This window comes from Polistes dominula, unplaced genomic scaffold (assembly GCF_049000335.1).
Source record: "Polistes dominula isolate Pdom_NZ unplaced genomic scaffold, Pdom_raw_medaka contig_23, whole genome shotgun sequence".
NCBI lineage: Eukaryota > Metazoa > Arthropoda > Insecta > Hymenoptera > Vespidae > Polistes > Polistes dominula.
This window is the reverse complement of record NW_028300963.1, coordinates 1,119,555-1,141,322: the sequence shown is the minus strand read 5'-3', so window position 1 is coordinate 1,141,322 and position 21,768 is coordinate 1,119,555. Positions and strand designations below refer to the sequence as shown.

Below are 21,768 nucleotides of genomic sequence, written 5' to 3'. Positions count from 1 at the left end.
TTTAATCCTATATGTTCAATTATCAAATAGTTAATACCATTACTACTACTACTACTACTACAATCATTTACTATTATCACTTATATATATATACATATTCCTATACTAATCTCGAATAACTATCTTGAAAGAAATATAAGGAGTGTGTCGAAGCAATTAGGTTGAATCGAATCGATATCCAATTAGCATACTTGACGAGAAAGAACACGTGGTATGCGAAAGATTAGATAAGTTCAACAACGTAACTTTCAACGATTACTATTATTATTATTATTATTATTTGAATTGTTAGAACGGGATTGATCAAAGATCGATTATCGAAAGCTTGTATCGGATTTTCTTTTTTTATTGACAATTAGTTCATTGGAAAGAGAATGAGAACAATCGAAAGGTACTTAAACGCATATTCCACGCATACACATATGATACACGCACGTATAACAAGTGCACATAGATCTAGATATGCATGCACGTGTTTTCAAGGTACGTTACCGCGAATAGGTTAGCAGCGTTTACATATACATATGTAGGAGGAGGAGGAGGAGGTGGAAATGGGAATAGGTGGAAACGTTTACTCACTCACTCACTCACTCACTCACTTACTCACTCATTCACTCATTTACTCACTCATTCACTCATTCTATTTCACTCTTTAATGTTAGTGGTACGAGAGACCGATATCGCAGAGGATACTGGATTTGTCAATTTAATTAACAAGATCGTAGATTCACAAGGGCGTTATATATATATATATATATATGCAATAATGCATGTGCAGATAGGTGAGAGAGAAAAGGATAGACAATAGAGGTCGATCGCGTATGCAATTCGGACGCATGTATTGCGATAATTGCGTGGCTTGCAGAAACGAATCGAAATAAATTAGTCCTGGTTTTCGCGTGGACTCGCTCGGTTACAACCCCCAGAATCGGCCATTAAAATAATGTGCCAGTCACTTTTGACCACTGTCCAAGTCGATTAACGTTATATCCACGTTAATTTCTCGTTAAATTCGTTTTGTTTTGTTTGTTTTTTGTTTTTGTTTTTGTTGACTATCTTTTTCCCTTTCCCCCCACAAAAAATTCATTTCTTTGTCTCCTAAATATTCTACGATATATTACTTATATCCTATTTAAAAAAAAAAAAAAACAAATCAATTTTATTCATTTTCTACGACATTTTATTATATTATATAATACGTGTGCACGTGTGATAAGAAATGAATTAAAAAGACACAAAAAAAAATGTGAACGCACGCAATTAACTCGATCGAAAAATCGAAATGAAGATTCTCACGGATATTGGTATTGAATGAAATGAAATTTTTGTAGAAAGAAAGAAAAAGAAAAAAAGATTTAGAATTGTTTTCTTAAAATAGGAAGAGAGAAAGAAGGCATAAGGGAGGAGGGTGAAGGGAGAAATGCACGTCCTCGATCACGTTGATTTAATTAAGTTGTAAAAGGGGAAGGAAGGTTGGGATTTAGAGGAGACAAACGAGGATAGCAGAAATGTTGAATAAAACGAGTAGTAGGAAAACGAGAGCTTGTAGAAGACGACGTTTTCCAACTGAAAGAGAAAGAGAGAGAGAGAGAGAGAGAGAGAGAGAGAGAAACGTTTGCACTACTTTTGGCAATCTTCGTCGATTAGCTCGCTTCAGTACTCCCCCTTTTCCCCCTTTCCCTTCCTCCTCTTCCTCCTCCTCCTCCTCACCGTCTCCTTCTTCATCTACAAGAGCAAACCCATTCTTCCTTCCTTCACCGCCACTTCTTCACCCTTATCATCCCTCTCTCTCTCTCTATATATATATATTTCTATCTCTATTTCTCTCACACGTTGTAGGAGTTCTCGTTTAGTAAAGCCCAAATTAAAAGGAGAAAGTAAAGTGTAGAGAAGACGAGCGCAAACGTCGTCATCGTCGTATAGTTGTCGTAGTCGTCGTAGTCGTCGTAGTCGTCGTTCCCTTTTCCCGACGAGTATTTCCGACGATACTCTTACTTATTTTCTCTCTCTCTCTCTCTCTTTTTCTCAAGTAAAAACCCTTTCCTGTGATAGTACTTCGTCAGGGCCATCGGACGTTAACAACTCAACCTTCCTTCCTTTTTCTTTTTTTTTTTTTTTTTAACACAACCACTACCATTTTTTACTTAGTTTTATAACCTTGCAATTGCAAAACTGATTCACTCGTTGTCATTTTAATAATGTTCATATTTTTGTTTTTGTTTTTTTTTTTTGTTTATTGTATCATTTATCATTGACAAATATTCGTCGATTGATTTCTATTTGTTTTTAATAATGACGAGATATTTAATAATAATATATTTTTGTGTGATTGAACGTTTTGTTATAATAATAAATCAATCGCAATATTATATCTATACTTGTAATTGCAATACCATGACGTGTTGTTGTTGTTATTATTATATTATTGATTTTGACTGTAAACTAATGCGATATCGTTATAAATTTACCGTAATAATTGCATTTGTACATGCATTCGTGTTGTTTCTCTCTCTCTCTCTCTCTCTCTCTCTATCTAAAAAGGATTAATATAATGCATCTTCTCAAATCTAATCTCTTATCGGTGGAAGAGAGATTATAACCACGTTGTTTCCGTTATTTTGTTCACAATTATTTATCGATCTATTCATAATCTCGTTCTCTAACAAAGCATTTAGAATTAATCTCGCGAAATAGAGGAGATAATATTTCTATATATATATATATATATTTTTTTTTTTTCTATTTATTAAAAAGCAACAAGAGTAGGGAAAAAAAATATATAGGAATTGTCCAAAAACCAATCCAGAATAGGAATGGTTCAAACAAAACGGTCAAGAATAGCACAAAGTGTTGTTCTGAAACGAATTTATTTCTATGTCAACCTTATTTCCTATATACAATATTTACAAAATGAATAATATAATATTACCTGAAACGAAAAACGACAATTATGTCTATTCTTCACTTTTATCACTCACTTTCTTAGTCTATTAAATCTATCTATCCTTTTTAAATATCTAATCTGATTTGTATATGTAACGTCTTTTCTCTCTTATTTATATCCCCTCTGATCCATATACGTTACATCTTTGCTTTGTCTCTTTTGTTTGTGTATCCAATTAGGTTTATACACATAACGCCTTTCCTACTACCTTCCTACTTATGAAAGCGCGCGTAATCACAAAGGAAGAAAGTACACTTTCTTTACATATATATATATATATAAATGAAAATATTAATTAAAAGAAGAAAAATCCTATTAAAGTTGAAAATCCTTGTTGTTAGTTGCAATAATTTATCGTATTAAATGTTTACAAGGAGGAAACAACTAAAGGGTATCTTGTGAAAAGTTCTTTTTTTGTTTTTTTTTGTTTTTTTTTGAAAAAATACCCTACGGGAAAATATATATACAATAATAAAAATAAGAAAAAAAAAACAGCAATAGAAAATAAAAGGGAAGTGTATAAAGAGAAAAGTAAAAAAGTTCGTTCTAAACTGGACGCGTTATCGAGGCCACGAAAAGAATATACATATATACATATATATATATAAATATATACCTGGTATATATACATATATACGAATGTATGTATGAGAGGGGGACACTAAAAATAATACGCAACAATTTAGCAGACTCGAGGAAGGTTAAAAAGCTGTTCAAGCTCGCGACCTTGTGAATTTACGAGGACCCTGCTAAGCCCTGGTTATAGTGATGATGGTAATGGTGGTGGTGGTGGTGGTGGTTGTGCTTGGTATATACGTGGATCGATAAAAAGCTGACTGCTGTTTCTTGCACGTTGAAGAAACACGGAATACGGTTTGATACTAAACGCTACGACGACCCTATGGGAAAAGAAGAAATCAACTATGTATATGTGGGTGTATATGTTTTTCTACCCTCCTTTTTTTTTTTTTTTTATTTCTTTCATGTATAACTACTATACCTAACCTCTTTTCGGACTCTTTCCCTCCCTCCCTCCCTTCCTTCCTTCCTTCCTTCCTGTTATATTATTTTTCTTCTTTGTTCTTTCACCCTTCGCAAAACGAGATACATAAAATCTCTTTTTTCTTATTCTTATTCCATTTTATCCATCGATCTTTTTCTTTTTCTTTTTCTTTTCTTTTTTTTAATCCTAGAAAAACAAACTGTTTGGACTCTTTCTATCGTCTATGTAAAACGAATTCCTACTGTAATACTCTCCCTACTATTTCTTTCTTTTATCCACCCTCTCAACCACGAAACTTCCTGGCAACAAAAACTACCACCTTCGCTAGACGGAATCGGATATTGGAATGTTGCCGATAAATCATACATCTCTCTCCTGTATCACTTACGTTCTCTTATTTCCCAACATACACACATATATATATATATATATATATATATATATATATAAAGAGAATAGTATTGTAAATTTTGTGCTTTCGCGATAGGACAAAAAAAAAAGAATGAAGAAGAAAAAGAAAAACAATTTCAATTTACTACGATGTAATAAAAAATTACGTACATAAATGTATATTTTCTTTTTTTTTTTATATTTAATATATCATCTATCAATAACGTAGCTTATTACTTTCTTTATTTTATATTATATTTTTAAATGAAATCTTGAAAAATAAAATTAGAAATTTATTTTTATTAATAATTCTACATAAACTTATATAATGATGATATTATATTGGATTGGCAAGAAAGTAATTTCGGTTTTCTAGTGTAAAATATTACTTTCTTGCCAACCCACAATAGTTTATTTTTATTTTGTAAATATAAATAATTTCTAAACTTACCTTAGCACGCTTGGTATACTTGAGATAACGATAGTGATGATTGTCATAGTTGAAATCTCTCGGTGTAAGGGTGAAGTCATGATTGCGACCCACTTTTCCCATGAGCGATTTTTGTCGTTGAGTTTGTTGAGTTTTCTTCGAATGCGTACGCAAATCTATACCTGCGAAAGAACAAACAAACAAACAAATAAACAAACAAAAATTAACAAAAATATAAAACATATACATGAATTTTATTTCCTTTCCTTATTTTTTTTCTTTTTTTTTTTTTTTCTAAATATATTAATAAGCAACATTACATACATATAACACATATAAACATAAAAATATGAATATGAGAAACAAAATTGTGTTTTAACCTCGTTAATAAATACACTTTTCTAAATATATATGTGCAAGCAGAGTTTTGTGAGCTTGCGAGCTTCCAAACGAAACGGATGAACGAACGAATGAACGAATGAACGAACGAACGGAAATATGGAACACTGATTGCGACTCGGCGAAGCGTAATTTCATTTATTCTTGGTTTTCCGATGAAAGTACTTGATTCGTTCTACGTACCAACATCTGAATCATAAATACTGATAAATTGTACTTTAGAAGAAGAAGAAGAAGAAGAAGAAGAAGAAGAAGAAGATGAAGAAGAAGAAGAAGATAAAAAATGATCGTAGAAAAGGTGAAACGAGTTAGATACGATGGTAGTGATGATGATTACCTGTAAAGAAGCAGGCTAACAAATTCATTTTTTTATTTCCAACCCTCAAAAGAAAACTTGCTACGTGACACTCGTCATACACTTTTTTATTCTTTTCAATTCTCAACCGACTCTCTCTTCGAGTTGATCTTTTAATTAGCCCCCTCTCCCTCATTTGAAAATGGAATTATTAATTAAATGATAATAACGAAACTTTCCTGTTTTTCTTTTTTTTTTTTTTTTTTTTATTTCTTTATCTTCTTCTTTTTATTTTGAGATCAAAAAAATTTGTTTCCAACGCAAACAGAAATATATTATATGTGCACAATAATAATAATAATAATAATAATTATTATTATTATAATTAATCAAAGAGAATAGTAGTACATATTTTTATTTTATCAAATGCATGCAAGTAGAAAAAGAAAATACATATATATATATCTATATTTATTTATTTATCGATTCGATTCGATTCGATTGTAATGTATGTCCGATAAATTTTCTATTTATCGTTAATACCTCGAAACGAGGCCGGTGACAATTCATTAACCGCTTTACAAATAAATCCTCGTTTTAAAATTAGCATTTGCTCGTAGAGAATTGGTGTTGTGTACGCCTAAAGCCATGCACCAACAGTGCAACACAGTACACCTTTACACCTCACCTTTTGCTTCCACCCCTTTGCTCTGATTTTTAAACAAATGTCGTGGCAATGTAAATACGTAAAAAAAAATGTGAAAGAGAGAGAGAAAGAATTATTAACTTCGCTTGACATAATTTAAAGAATGAAATCATTTTTCTAACGAGAATTTAAATGTTAACTTACACATGAGAATAAATCATTTTCAAATATCACGTAAATGTACTTACTTTACTATGTATATATATATATATATGATATTGCTTATTTATTATGAACTTATATAACCAAGAAGGAATGTTTACTAAGTTCTCTTTAGTTTGCTTTAATGAATTTTATATTTGCTTTAGTCAAGCATCATCAAAAATTCAACTAAAGTGTTTTTCTGCATTATTAATAATAAAGCAAGATGTCATGTGGTTGCAATCCTAATATAACAATATTCATACACGCATACATTCCAAATTCATTATATAACAGTATATTATAACGTGAATAGATTTTTTTCCAAGTAAAAATTAAAAATAATTATTAGAGTCAATTTCCCTAGAAAATGTGATTTGAAAAAATATTGAAAAGATTAATAATCGTAGTAATATGAAATTAATTTTATAATTATCAATATACGATGATTTTCTATTATCAAACAATAATATTATGAATATAATTAAACATTTTAATGAAAATTTTACAAGAGACCTTTGTGCATAATGACATTTTATTTTCATATTCGTGCATAGAACACACCTGACATTCGGTTCTTTTTTGGTTTCAGTAAATGTTTAAGACACACAACTCTGTATATAAGAGAATATTATATATATATATATGAAAAAGGATATAATAAATTGTGCAATAAATCCTTAGTTCGTTCGCTTGCTTGCTTGCTTCCTCGCATACTTCCATACTCGTCGCATATTCGCATACTCGCGTAGGATAAGCGCGCAGTCTCATATGAAATCCAATTACACGTATTTTGCATGGCCACTTGATGGTACCGAAGCAAGGCAAGGGAAGGCAAGGAAAGGCAAGGAAAGGAAAGGCAAGGCAAGCAAGGCAAGGCAACCAACCAACCAGCATTATGCTGCTCCGCATGACGTTGCTCATTATGCAAATATCATGCTTGTTTACGACGTAGACCAAAGATGATACCACCGATTAGAAATTTCAACGAAAATTTCTTCATTCCTTTTTATTTCGTATATAATAACGTGTTCATATTTAAATTTTGTTTATGAAAAAAAAAATAAAATAAAACAAAATAAACAAACAAATAAAACTATATTTGACAAAGAAATTTTATTTTTTTTTTCTACGATCATTTATAATATAGTCGAATCAAATAAAATAATAAATAAAAAAAAAAACCATCAAGTTCAAATGATATAAATGTTATTTTTCAAAAGTTTCGAAATATTAAACGAAACGTTGTATAAATAATAATACGATGCCAATGGACAATTTTGTTCTCTTTCTCTCTCTCTCTCTCTCTTTCTCTTTTATTTTTTATTTCATTATTTTTATTTATTTGATAGATCTAATAATTTGCGGCACGGCGTGTTAGTTCACAGGGAAAAACGTACAAATCGTTTGGATTTTATCGTTTTTCTCTCTTCTCTCTTTCTATCTATCTCTCTCTCTCTCTACGTTTTGCAAATCCGTCAACGAGATGCGAAATAATATTTTTCAACGTACGTAGTATTTTTTATTTTTTTTTTTATTTCCAACCATTCATCATGAATATTATAATCGAGCGTTAAACATTCATTTCTACGACTCGATGATTTTTCATGATATTCACATTCAGGGTTGCATTTATGTTTGCATTTGTCTGTCTGTCATTCGGTGTTAACACACGGGCGTACGTATGCATATGTGTGTGTATGTGTGTGAGTGGGTGTATATTCACGAACGACGTCGTAACCCCTCTCTTGATTTAATCGGTTGTTACATAGGTTTCTATATTTATACATAATACATGCATACATACGCGTATACACACACACATACACACATATATATATACCAAAATACAAACATAAGTTAGAATACGTAGGTATATACGTAAAGCGTATTGTAGGCGTGACCCCCCCGACTGTTATTGTTCTAACGGGTTACTATGAATATTCATGCAAATCAGCATATCGTCAGATGCATAGGGAAATGCGAACAGATGTAAATACGATGGGGGTTATACTCCTTCGCCGTTAACTTTAAATTTATTACAGCCAACTCTTTAAGAAAATTCTTTTATCTTTATTTTATCGTCAACATTATTACACTTTTTTTTGCTAATTATTTATTTAATAATCATAAAAATATGCGCCTGTAGATATGCAACCCTCCAGACACACTTTGAAAATGTCGCTTGCGAGCGCCATCTCCCGGAACGGAATTTTTTGTCAGTTCAAACTGTTTATACACGCGTGTATTACGGGTTGCCTATCTTTCGGGCAGAAAAAAGATTCCGTCCCAACAGATGACGCTCGCAAGCAACATTTTCAAAGTGTGTCTCGTGGGTTGCATTCCTACAGGCGTAATGTTTTTCTTTTTTTTTTTAAATAAATAATTATATAAAAATTTAAATGTAATTTGTTTAATTAGTTATACATATGTTTTAGAATAATAATTAGTATTGTACATGAAAAGTAAATTTTTAAAGCTTGAAAAATTGATCAATGTTAGACATTTAATGATCGTCGTAAAAATAATAAGTTTGTTTATTTTGTTTATAGCTACCTGTCGCTTTTTCGTCTCAACTGTTTTCAAATCACCAGCCACGTTCTAAAGAAGTTTTCATTTGAAGAATAAAAAGAAGAATCTTTCAGTATTGCTCACCTTTGCACGGACAGAAACCTTTGCAGTTGATGTGGACGGAGGTGTGGTGAATACAATTATGGTACTCCAAACGACACGGTGAGCTGTAAGTACGATTGTCACTTCCGCAGAGGAACGTTGGTTTCACCACGGGACATTCCTGGCACCTAAGGAAAAGAACATAACAAAAAAATAATATAAAGGTAAGCGGATATTTTATTATTATTATGTCAACTTTATCGTCCCTTTTATTTCGCTAGTAAAAACCATTCGTGTCCATGCTCTTATGAAAAGAAAAAGAAAATAATAATAATAATCGATACGAGAAAACTATAAAAAATTATTCTATTATATATCGTAGCTGATGGTTTTTCTTTGTTTTTAATTTATTTTATAGAAACTATAATACGTTCAATATTTATTTAAAATAATTTTAATAATAATGTAGAAATAAGGAATTTTAAGTTGCATTGTCAAATTCAAACTTTTCATTTGTAATAATTACATTTTATTGGATGTTAGTGGGTAAATAAATTTTTTCCTAAAAAGAAAATATATATATATATGTATTATTATAGTTATACATATATAAGAATAATGTATAAGCAGTATAGCGTGAAATCGCATTATGCCAATGTCGAGAGAAGAATTTTCGGCTTTTAGAATGTTGCGGTTCGTGCGGATTGCTCGTAGTAACTTTTCTAATTTCAAAAGTACGCGTGCGCTCGCGCGCAAGTGCACTATTTCAAACCAAACCCTTTACCACGTCCCTTTCTTCCCTCCTCATATCCCTTTTTACCTTTTTGCCTCCTCCTCCTCCTCCTCCTCCTCCTCGTTCTCTTTTATTCTCCTAGCTATTGCAGTTCACCAAAAGCATCGGCACTTCGTCGAAAATACTTCGAACGAAAGTCGCGTAATTAAAGGAGGCCCTTATAGGACATGAATAGAAATAAAATAAATGATAAAGAGAGAGAGAGAGAATGTATTAGCATGGTATACTAATTGACGGTCGCATAAAATCGCGAAGAATTTTAATATCGTTTTAGTTCAAAAGTTTTTCACTTTTTGATCATGTAATAATAATTGTGTATAATACATAAGTATATATATGTTACGTATACATGTATATATATATATATGTATGTATGAAATATAATATACGATACAGTAAAATATTTTCAAGTAGGTACCTGCTATTCATCGAAATTCAACTCGTTCATTCGAATATCAATAATGAATTTATAAGTTCTTATATCTTTATAAAAATTATTTTGTAAAGTTTCTTTTTTTGAGGGGGGGGGAAGGTTTTTTTACGAACGTGAAACGTACTGAAAAAAGAAAATAAAATAAATAAAAGAAGGATAGAGATAGAGAGAAATGAATGGTGAAAGAGATTAAAAAAAGAAAATGTAAGTTAACGTGATCAGAGTTACGAACGAGGAATAATTTTCATAAAAGATCGCTGGAAAATGACGCGTAATAATCGATTAACTCTTTTCAATGTAGTACGTTCGTTGAATGACAAAGAGCTTAACATAAAAAAAAAGAAACAATGTCTATCTTTGTAGTATTTTTTATTTACTTTTTTATTCTTTTTTCTTTATATATATATATATAAATCGAATTCACGAGCTGGAATAAAATAAAATTAAAAAAAAAAAAAAGTATTTCGTATTTCCCTTAAAAAAAAAAAAAAGGGAGAATAGCAGTACAGTAGTTGTAGTAGTAGTAGCAGTAGTAGTAGTAGTAGTAGTAGTAGTAGTAGTAGTAGTAGTAGTAGTAGCATGAAAATCTTTTCTAACGAAAAAAGGGCAAAGGTAGAAGGGATTGAGGAAGGTTGGTTGTGAACATTTTCATCGGGTAGGATTTTTGTCACGCTCACGTTCTTCTCCGACGATCATCGTTTCGACATCGTCGTTTTTAACGAACGTGTCTCGTTAACCCGTCCCTTCGCTCGTTTCCCTTCATCGTTCTGGGGTTGGTTCTATGAAAGAAAAAAAAAAAAAAAAAAGGCGAATGAAGAAGATAGTTGTATGACTATGATGATGGTCCCTAAACTTCCTTCCTCCTATTTTATTCTATCTCTCAATTTTTGTTCTTTCTTTTCTATTCTATTCTCTTGATTTTTTTTTTACTATCACACTGTTACCACCACCACCACCACCATGATTCCTACTCTTAGGCTTTAAGGATTTTGGTTTGGTACTAACAAATCCTTTAACTGTAAATATACGACTCGTAATTTCGTAGTGGTGATGGTGTTGGGCACATTAAAACGGATAAACGAGCAAGTCTGCCACTGCAACAACACTATACTTCTCTAGCAAAAGCTACCTACCTATCTACCTACCTACCTACCTACCTACCTACCTAACGCCTACCTACCTATCTAGGAGGTAGGTAGGTAGCTTTTCTTGGAAACAAGCTTGCGAGCCAACACTCCTTACGAGTAACACGTTAAATTAACTTAATTACCACGATGCTATATGTTTTAACTAATTACGCGTTTGCCAGATACTACGCTAATTCTAAGAAGGTAAGACGTGTCTCTTCGTATTTCTCGTTATTTGAAAAATCTTAAATATGAGAATTACAATTTTATTTGGAACGTCGTTATCTTTCATTTAATTTAAAAAGAAGAAGAAAAGAAAAAAAAACAAACAGAGAAAAGTGAAAAATTTGTCGTAATTTTTATTACATTTGAGAAAGATTTATCGTTCACCCTGTATTACGACAAAGAATGTGACAAGTATAATGGTTTAACTTGAAAAATAGAAAGTCATATAGCAGATAGATAATGCACGTGCCAATCCCATTTTAATAATATCTCTCTCTCTCTCTCTCTCTTTCTCTTTTATTCTGTCTTTCTTTCTTTCTTTCCAATTCCCTTTTTTTTTTTTTATTTCTTTTTTTTTTCTTTGTCAGCATTATTCGACAAGAGTATGTCGAGTTAAGACAAAAGTGGTTTGCTCGAGAAGCATCGAAAACTTTTACCAAATGGCATTTGCAATTTCCACCCTCTTCCTTTGTTAGACGAAACCATTCCTTCTTTTACTCTTACTTTTTCTTTTTCTTTTTTATTTCTTTTCTTTTCTTTTGATCGTGGCAAACTCCTAACAACTATTATTGCTACGGAAGATTATTTTTCGAGTGTTATGTATATATATATAACTGTTCGACCTATAAATACTAAAAACTTTTTTATTTAGTACAGTGTATCCTATATACTATATAAATATTGACTGGTTTTATTTGAGCACCCTGTATAACTATTTTAATATAAGTAGGATGCACACACACACACATTAGAGTATTAAAATAATTATTAATTAATCGAAAGAAATGTGTATTGTTATTCAAAACCACCAAGTATATGATCGGAGTATCGTTTTCTTTGAAATTCACCTTCAGACTGACAAGTGGTCAGTCTGGAGTTATTGCAGTCTATGTAACTGCATTTATTCAACTATGAGGATTAAATTGTCCTCTCAAGCTTCCTTAAAGCTTATTCCTTCCCCCAACCACTTTCCAACCCTTTCACACACTACTTTTCTACCCCTTTCCCCCACCACTTTTCCACATCTTATAAAAGTAATTTCATAGAGAATGACGTGCCAGTCTGAAGGTGAATTTTGAGGAAGACGGTGCTTCTGACATATATATTTCTTGCTTTTAAACATTAATACACATTCTTTTTGATTAATTAACAATTACTTTAATATTCCAATACACTCTAATTATATCATAGGACAATTTAACCCTCATAGTCATTACCTGTGCAAGTGCAATAAAATAATTACATTATAATGTACAAAATACTAAAATCAAAACGTTATAATCTTTATTTCGATTTATTAAGAACAGTATTCACGTTATACGCATGCGTGACTTTTGAAATGTCATATAAACAACATTCAATATAAGAATTTTGACAGAGGATAACGTGTGTCAGTTTGAAGGTGAATTTCGAAGAGGACGGTACTCGAACCTATACACAGTGCTTTTAAACATCAATACACATTTATTTCGATTAATTAACAATTATTTTAATATTCTAATGCATTTTATACTTATATTAGAATAGAATATTATACACAAGTTATATACAGGGTGCTTAAATAAACTCATTCAACATTTATAATATTATTACTAAATTTTCGATGTTTACAGAAGATTTTGTACGTATTCATATTTTTATATAATAATCGTGTGATTTGTAAATCAAATAATCTATGCATATATAAAACAGAGAGAAAGAGGGAGAGAGAGAGACAGATAGACGATTTATACAATTGCATATCCTGTAAATACACACAATTCCGTATATCAGAGATTTATTAGTATTATTTCAGTAAAATATGTGAAAGAGGATAACGCATTTACGTTAATCCTTCTCCATTTATTGTTGTAATCGTAGTTGATAAAAAAAAAAAAAAAAAGAAAAGAAAAGAAAAAGGAAAAAAGAAAAGAAAAAAAGAATAAATTTAAATTAAGAAAAATAGCAACGGTAACCGCAAATGATTGATGCCTCGATTTCTCTACGTGCATCACACTACCACCAGCACAACCACCACCACCACCACCACTACTACTAGTAGCACCCCTTTTGCACCGCATATTTAATTCCTCTAATTTTCCTTTTTAACGTTGAAAACCGGCTGGAAACCAAATCCATTTTATTTCTCTCTTGACTATCCTCCATTACTCGCTTTAACATTTTCTCTTGTACGCATATAAACGTCCAAAAATATAATACGAAATAATTCCACCTAATTCCACGCGTGTATCATCGTCTCTTTCTCTCTCTCTCTCTTTCTTTTCCATCATAATAAACTCGCGTAAAGAGTTGCCTTGTGTTTGACGAAAAAATGAAGAAAAAAAAAGAGAAATTGAAATAAATAAATAAATAAAAAAATGTTAATTTGTGAAAATGTTGGGCCCAACGTATCCTTTGAAGTAGAAGAAGAAAAAGAATAAAGTAAAAATACCAAAGTAATAAATAAAAACAACCGCGAAGAGAAATGAAAAAGAAGAAGAAAAAAAAACCCATCCCCTGCCATCACCACCACCACCACCACCACCACCATCACTACCACTACCACCTTACTGTTATTCTCATCGAGCTAGTTTTCCTTCGATGCCAAGCTTTTTCCGAACTTTTGATTTACGCGTTCTCGATGGTATTCCATGAATACGAAATGTAATCCTCCCTTTTCAACGTTTTCTTCAATCGTGCCGTTTCTCGTGTATCTAAACCACCACCCTCTACTTCTTCCCCATTCCCAAACTCTCTCCCATCCTACTACCATTCTCTCTCTCTCTCTCTCTCTCTCTCTCCTTCTCTTTTATTTTTCTCTTGATCATAGTCACTCTTCAAAATCTTGCATTGAATCGAATTCAACGAAGTTTGCGTTTCAATCGTACTATTCTCAATGTTACTACAAACGACTAGACGAGCACAAGATGCTTTTTTTCCACCCTTTCCACCCTCATTCCCATTCCCCTAGATATGACGACCTACATACACACACACACATATAAATATATACGTGTGTACATGTATATTTTTGGGGCGGAAGGGAGTGGAAGTTGTCGAGTAGAACGAGAGAAACGATTTTCCTCTACTTATTTTACAAACCACCCCTATTCACCGTCTATCCCTTCCACTACGTCCACCCTTCACCCCATTCTTTTCTCTTTTTAAACGAGAACGAACGTATTATACATTCTCCGTGAGAGACTCTCTTTTAACTTTACCTTAATATGAGAACTTTTTCATTTTTTTCTCAACTAAATATCCATAAAGCGAATAAATTGAAACACAAGTATTTACTTTTACGATATAGTTTTATTTATTAAGGTGGTATATTAAATGTACTCGATACTTAGTTAAGCATTATTAATAATTAATAGTAATTGTAGTCAATTATAATTTAATAATTAAATGTTTCATCCTACTATCATCATCATTTTTTTTTTTATTATACTTTATTATATTAATTGTATAACTGTATTAATAATTTTCCAAACCAAGTATTTATTTACACGTTTTATTTTACAATATTTTTTTTATTTATTAGGTGGTATGTTAATGTACTCGACACTATTAATAATTAATGGTAATTGTAGTTAATTATAATTTTACAATCGAATGTTCAACCCTGCTAGCACCTTCTTTTTATTATACTTTATGTTAATTGTATAACTGTATTAATAATTTTCTTAAACCAAGTATTTATTTACACGTTTTATTTTACAATATATATTTATTTATTAGATGGTATATTAATGCACACGATATTTAGTTAACCACTATTAATAATTAATTGTAATTGTAGTTAATTATAATTTAACAATCAAACGTTGTTCAATCCTACTAACACTTTGTTTTTTTATTATACTTTATTATATTATAATAGTATTAATAATTTGTCATATATATATTTTTATTTTAATAGTAATAATATTATAATTATTAATATGACATATATTACTTTTCTACTTGAGAAATGAATGAGAAACATTTTTACATATTTTTAACACATCAGTGAACTAACACTATTACTATTATTATTATTATGTGTGATGTTTGGTTAATTAACGTGGTCTTGTTTTATCGGTTAGGATACTTCTCTGTTCAAGTATAACTTGTGTACGTTGTTCTCTATTACATTCTGTAGATACGTATTCGTGTGTTGGTGTGTATTGTCGGATTAGTTTATGTTGCATACCTCCTAGTTCTAGGTGGATAATCTTAGCTATGTTCCTCGTGTCTTCTGGTATATTATGTGTTGCATAACGTTGTACCTGCTACTACTACCACTACTATTATTATTATTATTATTATTAATATTAATATTATTAATATTGATAGATGTCTTTACTCTTATTTATGATTGGTAAAATGTCTCGAAAAAAATTTGTTAATTAAATAATCGGTGATTCGTTACGTGTTGCATAACGTTGTACCTGCTACTACTACTATTATTATTATTATTATTAATATTATTATTAATATTGATAGATGTCTTTACTTTTGTTTATGATTGGTGAAAGGTTTGCACAAAAATTTGTTAATATATGATTAAATAATCGGTGATTTATTAATTAAACAATATCCTTTATATCGGTCACACCTGTCACCTCATTGTAAACGATTAAAATAATAAAATAATATCGAAACAGAGATATAACATAAATCCGATTATTAAATCATAATCATTATCATTATTTTATAATCATGCTCATCGATGTATACGAAAATAAGTTATTTTCCCCAGTGATAAACACGAAAATAGAGTAATTCAAACATTATTTCATTATAAAGGGATATTTAAAGAGTATATTTGTTTGTATATATACGTGCGTGAGATGTGTTTATGTTGTTTGTCTCCTCTCTGTGGGATTATTCGAGAGATGATGAGAATACGTGAACATGTGTGTAATACACACAGTAGTATATATGATACGTGTGTGTGTGTGTGTATGTGTGTGTGCGATTATCGAACGAATCGCGTTAATAATCGCAGCTTGTCGATGGAAAACCTCATAGTAGAAAATGGGAATTACGTGTGGTATACGTCATGGGTAGGATAATAATAAATATAATGCACATACGTTTAAAAAAATTTTAATAATTGTTAATAATTAATTTTGTAATCTGTAATTTTTGACTAATTAATTCATTCATTTGTACAAAACATTTTGTATTTTATAAAATTATTAACACCAAAATTCTAATATATTTTATATTGATAATAAAAAATAATAAAAATAATATTTATATATATATAAAAAAAAATGATTATAATAATAATTTTTCTAATATAATAATAATAATAATAATAAATGTTACTTTCGTAAGAAATGAATTAAAATTCGAATCGATAGAACTTAAATGCAACATACCATAGATATAAAATACTCGAGCAGTTTTTTTTTTTTTTTTTTTATTGCACGAGTACTAAAGGATGCATTCAATATTTAATAACATTTCCATAAGTACGATGTATTTAAATAGCTTCCACTAAACGTTTATGCGCTTTAAACTCTCTCTCTCTCTCTCTCTCTCTCTCTCTTTCTCTACCTCAGAGTGAAACTCGGAAACCTTTTCACCTGTCTTCTTCTTCTGCTTTTTTTTTTTTTTTTCTTCTTGTTTTATACTTCATATTTTTTTTTTCTTTTTATTTCACTCTCGTTCCACTCTCAACTCTTATATAAAATTACGGATAAATGTCATCGAAAAAGTTAACTCTTACCAACATTCGTTCACAACTTTTTTCCCCCGAAGAAGAAAAAATCGAATTACACAAACGTTTTTTCCTTTCTATTTTAACGAATCAATTATTATCGATTATTATAATAAATGTTTTTTATAAACGTTTAATATGCAACTTGTACGTCGTACCAATATGTTACAAATCTATATGACAATAATAATAATAATAATAATAATAATAATAATAATAATATTGTATATATGCATATATGAAATTTTACGAAATTATGATAAATATCTAATTGTTAAACTCTAAACAATATTTCAAATATTGCGCATATGAATAAATCGTATTATTGATGACATAATTACGCATACTGTACGTAGCACGTTTTAATTAAGATATAACATATGTGTTTAATTTTATTTAATTTCCGAATATAAATTGTTCAATTTGACGTAAACGTGTGTGATACGTTTTTAGTATATATTTATTTTATATATAATAAGTATATATATATATATATATATATATATATATATATATATATATATATATATAATTTAGTACATATATATATTATATTATTATATTAATAAAATAATAATTATTATTATTTATTTTATAATTATTTAGTATATATTATAGTAGTATAGTAGTATTATTATATATATAATAATACTATATATATTATAATATATAGTAATAATATTACTATATATATATATTATATTATTATATTAATAAAATAATAATTATTAATATAATAATTTAGTATATATTATTTCATTTATATATATATATAATAAAAATATTGAAATACTATTTAAAAAAAAAAAAATTAAATTATTATATATTAATATATAAATCTATAAAAATAATAAATAATAATAATAATAATAATAATATATTTTGTATAGGTGTGTTAAAATAAATCGTGACAACTCTTTAGGTGCAAACGAATCGAGAGAATCGAATCGAATAGAACGAGTCGAGCGTATTTCGATACTAATTGAATCCCTGGCAGTAGCAGCAACAGCAGATTCGCCCTTCACCCTTCACCCTTCCCTTACAGTTTCACCATTACACTCGCCAAATTCTCTCTCCATGTATTTTACATAGGACACAAGTTGAATCGACTACAAGGGAACACACACCAAAGTGTGTGTGTGTGTGTACACATTGACGACAATGAGAATGGTCACGTACGCAATTGCGTTTTCTTCCCCTTTCTCCTCTTCTTCCTATACCCCTCATCAACCCCATAGATTTTGGATACTATTGAACCGTACGTGTTTCTACCATAATTTTACATCACTAACTATTTTTATATATATATATATATTTATCACTCTTTCTAATGAATAGTAATAAATTCATTTTTACAATACAACGAGTATTATAAACAATATTTTGCAATATTGCAAACATTGCAATACAACTGCAATGCAATACAATTGCATACAACAATGTTTTGTAGTATTGCAAAAAAAAAATAAGTTTTTTTGTTTTGTTTTTTCATTTTATAATTTTATTATATATATATATATATATATATATATATATATATATATATATATATATATATTTTTTGTGTGTGTGTGTGTGTGTGTGTGTGTGTGTATGTGTATGTGTATGCATACATATAGATGGAATTTTAAATTGATTTTATCCGTGACAATTAAAATTGATTTTCAACGAAACTAACGACTATTGAATTTGTAAATCGTGAAAATGAAAATACAATTTTTAATTATCTTTTTCCAACGTGCCATCGCGAATTATACGAAGAAATATTTTTTTTTTTTTTTTTTTATTCGATTCCATAATTAATTAATTAATCAATAGGATGATATTACATATTCTTTTGAATTTATAAAAATAAATAAATAAATAAAAGAGAAAAGGGAACGTTTTATAAAATGTGTGAAATTGAATATGAATGTAATAAAATATGTTTTGAATTTACTGCAAGTACATGGGTACACATTCACATACACATACACATACTAACATAGAGAAAGAATATAATATATTATATTTTCTCGAATTGTCAAGAGACACTTTAAAAGACGAAGACCATCTTCCGGTTTGCTTGAAATAAGAACTACCTTACTCCGGTCATGTGGGATTTACGGTTATCCCAGATAGTACACGGTATTTCTTTGCCACAATAATAGCGGAAGACCCCATAGGAATGCAGTACCAGTAACAACACGACAAATACCAATGCAACAGCTACGTACTCAAAGAATACATTTGAGAAATGCATTATGTTTTATAATTGTATATTATATTAAGGATGTTACTAATGTTTTTTTTTTTTATATAATTAACACACTGTATACGTTTCTTAATACTTTATTAAGTTAATTATTATTTGTTTTAATTCATTTATTAATTCTTCACTTTTATGAATTATTTGAAGATTTGAAAGAAATTTTTGTTTAGAAAAGCAACACATATACTACGTTTCTATAAACATTTTATTAAATTAATTATTTTTTTTATTATTAATTATTTATTTTAATTCGTTTATTAATTCTTCACTTTTATGAATTATTTGAAGATTTGAAACAAATTTTTGTTTAGAAAAGCAACACATATACTACGTTTCTTTAAACATTTTATTAAATTAATTATTATTTATTTTAATAATTATTTATTTTAATTCAATTATTAATTCTTCACTTTTATGAATTATTTGAAGATTTGAAAGAAATTTTTGTTTAGAGAATCAACATCAATTATAGACAAATCTAATTGATAAACGAATATAATATTCATTAATTATTATTTGTTATTAATTATTATTTATTTTCGTAGTATTTTATTTAATTCGTTTATTAATTTTTCATTTTTTTTAACACTACGTTTATCAATACTTCATTAAATTATTAATTATTTATTTTAAGTCATCTATTAATTCTTCACTTTTTTTATTGTTACGATTTATTTTTCTTTTAACACTTTATTATTATAAATTAATTATTATTTATTTTAATTCGTTTATTATTTTTATTAATTCTACATTTTTATGTTTGAAGACTTGAAACAATTTTTTGTTTAGAGAATCAACACACTACGTTTTTTTTTTTTTAACATTTTATTAAATTAATTATTATTTATTTTAATAATTATTTATTTTAATTCGTTTATTAATTTCACATTTTTATGTTTGAAAATTTGAAACAAATTTTTAGTTTAGAGAATCATCGTTTATTAATTCACTGTATTTTTTTTTTCTTTCAAAACACTAACTAATTTTTGTTTAGAAAATTAACATCAATTATAGACAAATACTAATTGATAAACGAATTAATATTCATGAAGTTAATTAATTAACATTTATTAATAATACAACAGAAACGAATATAATATTTCAAGAAAATGAGAAAAATATGAAAAGAGAGAGAGAGAGAGTAAAATGAATTTCTTTGAAATGTTATAAACGTTTGAGTGAAAATAAAACAGACAAAAAAAAAAAAAAAAGGAAAAAGACCGAAAAGAAACTACGAAATGAAAGAAAAAAAAAGCAAAAAAAAAAAAAATAAAATACTCGTTTAGTTTTAAAACGAAGTTAAGGATAAGTTTTACTTTTAACGAGTATTGAGTTTTCAAAGAACATCAAAAGAGTTTAGAAAAGGGAAAAAGAAAGGGAGATAGAAGGAGAATTTTAAAAAAAGAAAATCAAAAGGATAAAACACGAAGACATATAAATAAAAATAATAAAAAAAAAAAAGGGGAGATTGGGAAGAAAGAACGAGAAAATGATTTTCCTGTTTTTTTTTGTTTTTTTTTTTAAACCAACCACCCATACATCCTTTTGCTTCATTTTCTCGGTGGTAAGAAAAGTATTTATTTTTTAGAAAAAAAAAAAAAAGAAGGGTGATTCTCGAGTGCACAACGTCAGGGTTGTGATTCCTTTCTAAAAAAGAAACCAAAGAAAAAGACGATATTACTGTGTATGTGTGTGTGTTTGTGTTTGTAAGACGTTTTCACCTTCGCGTGTCTGACGACCGTTGTCATCGTCGTCGTCGTCGTCGTCGTCGTCGTCGTCGTCGTCGTCGTTGTCGATCGAGTGAAAAGCAGGTTACACTTTTCGTTCACTGGACTTTTCTACGATAAAATCTCTTCGAAAAATCTTTCCAAGAGAGAGAGAGAGAGAGAAAGAGAAAGGAAAAAGAAGAAAGAGATCTAAATTTCATTTTTCTTTTTTCGTTACTCGGTTAAAATATTTTTCCTACATTTTGAAAGTAAAATTCTTTTTTTTTTTTTTGCACAACGTTCGTTCGGATAAAAAATAAAAAAATAAAAAAAAAATTCACTTTTACATTCTGACCATTTTTTCATGTTGATTTTTAAAATAAAATCGAGAAAAAATAAAAAAGAGAGAAAGAGAGAGAGAGTGAGAGAGTGAGAGAGTGAGAGTGAGAAGAAAATAATAAAATAAATTTTAATTATTTCAGTAAAAAGGAAAAAAAAAGAAGAATAAGAGTAAAAAATATTCTTTTCACATATCTTTTGAAATTTATTTTAAAATATGAATATTTATATTTAACATTCTGTAATTTAAATATATATTTTTATCTCATATTATATTACAT

General features: G+C 29.0%; 1 protein-coding gene across 1 annotated transcript in view; it reads right to left on the bottom strand.

Annotated features, from left to right (window-relative positions):
• The window catches only part of Cow (Proteoglycan Cow), a 123,393-nt gene that overhangs the window by 11,202 nt on the left and 90,423 nt on the right, over positions 1 to 21,768 (bottom strand). The window contains 2 exon segments of the mRNA XM_089172568.1: positions 4,789 to 4,949; positions 8,964 to 9,109. Coding sequence (XP_089028694.1) covers positions 4,789 to 4,949; positions 8,964 to 9,109 — 307 coding nt within the window.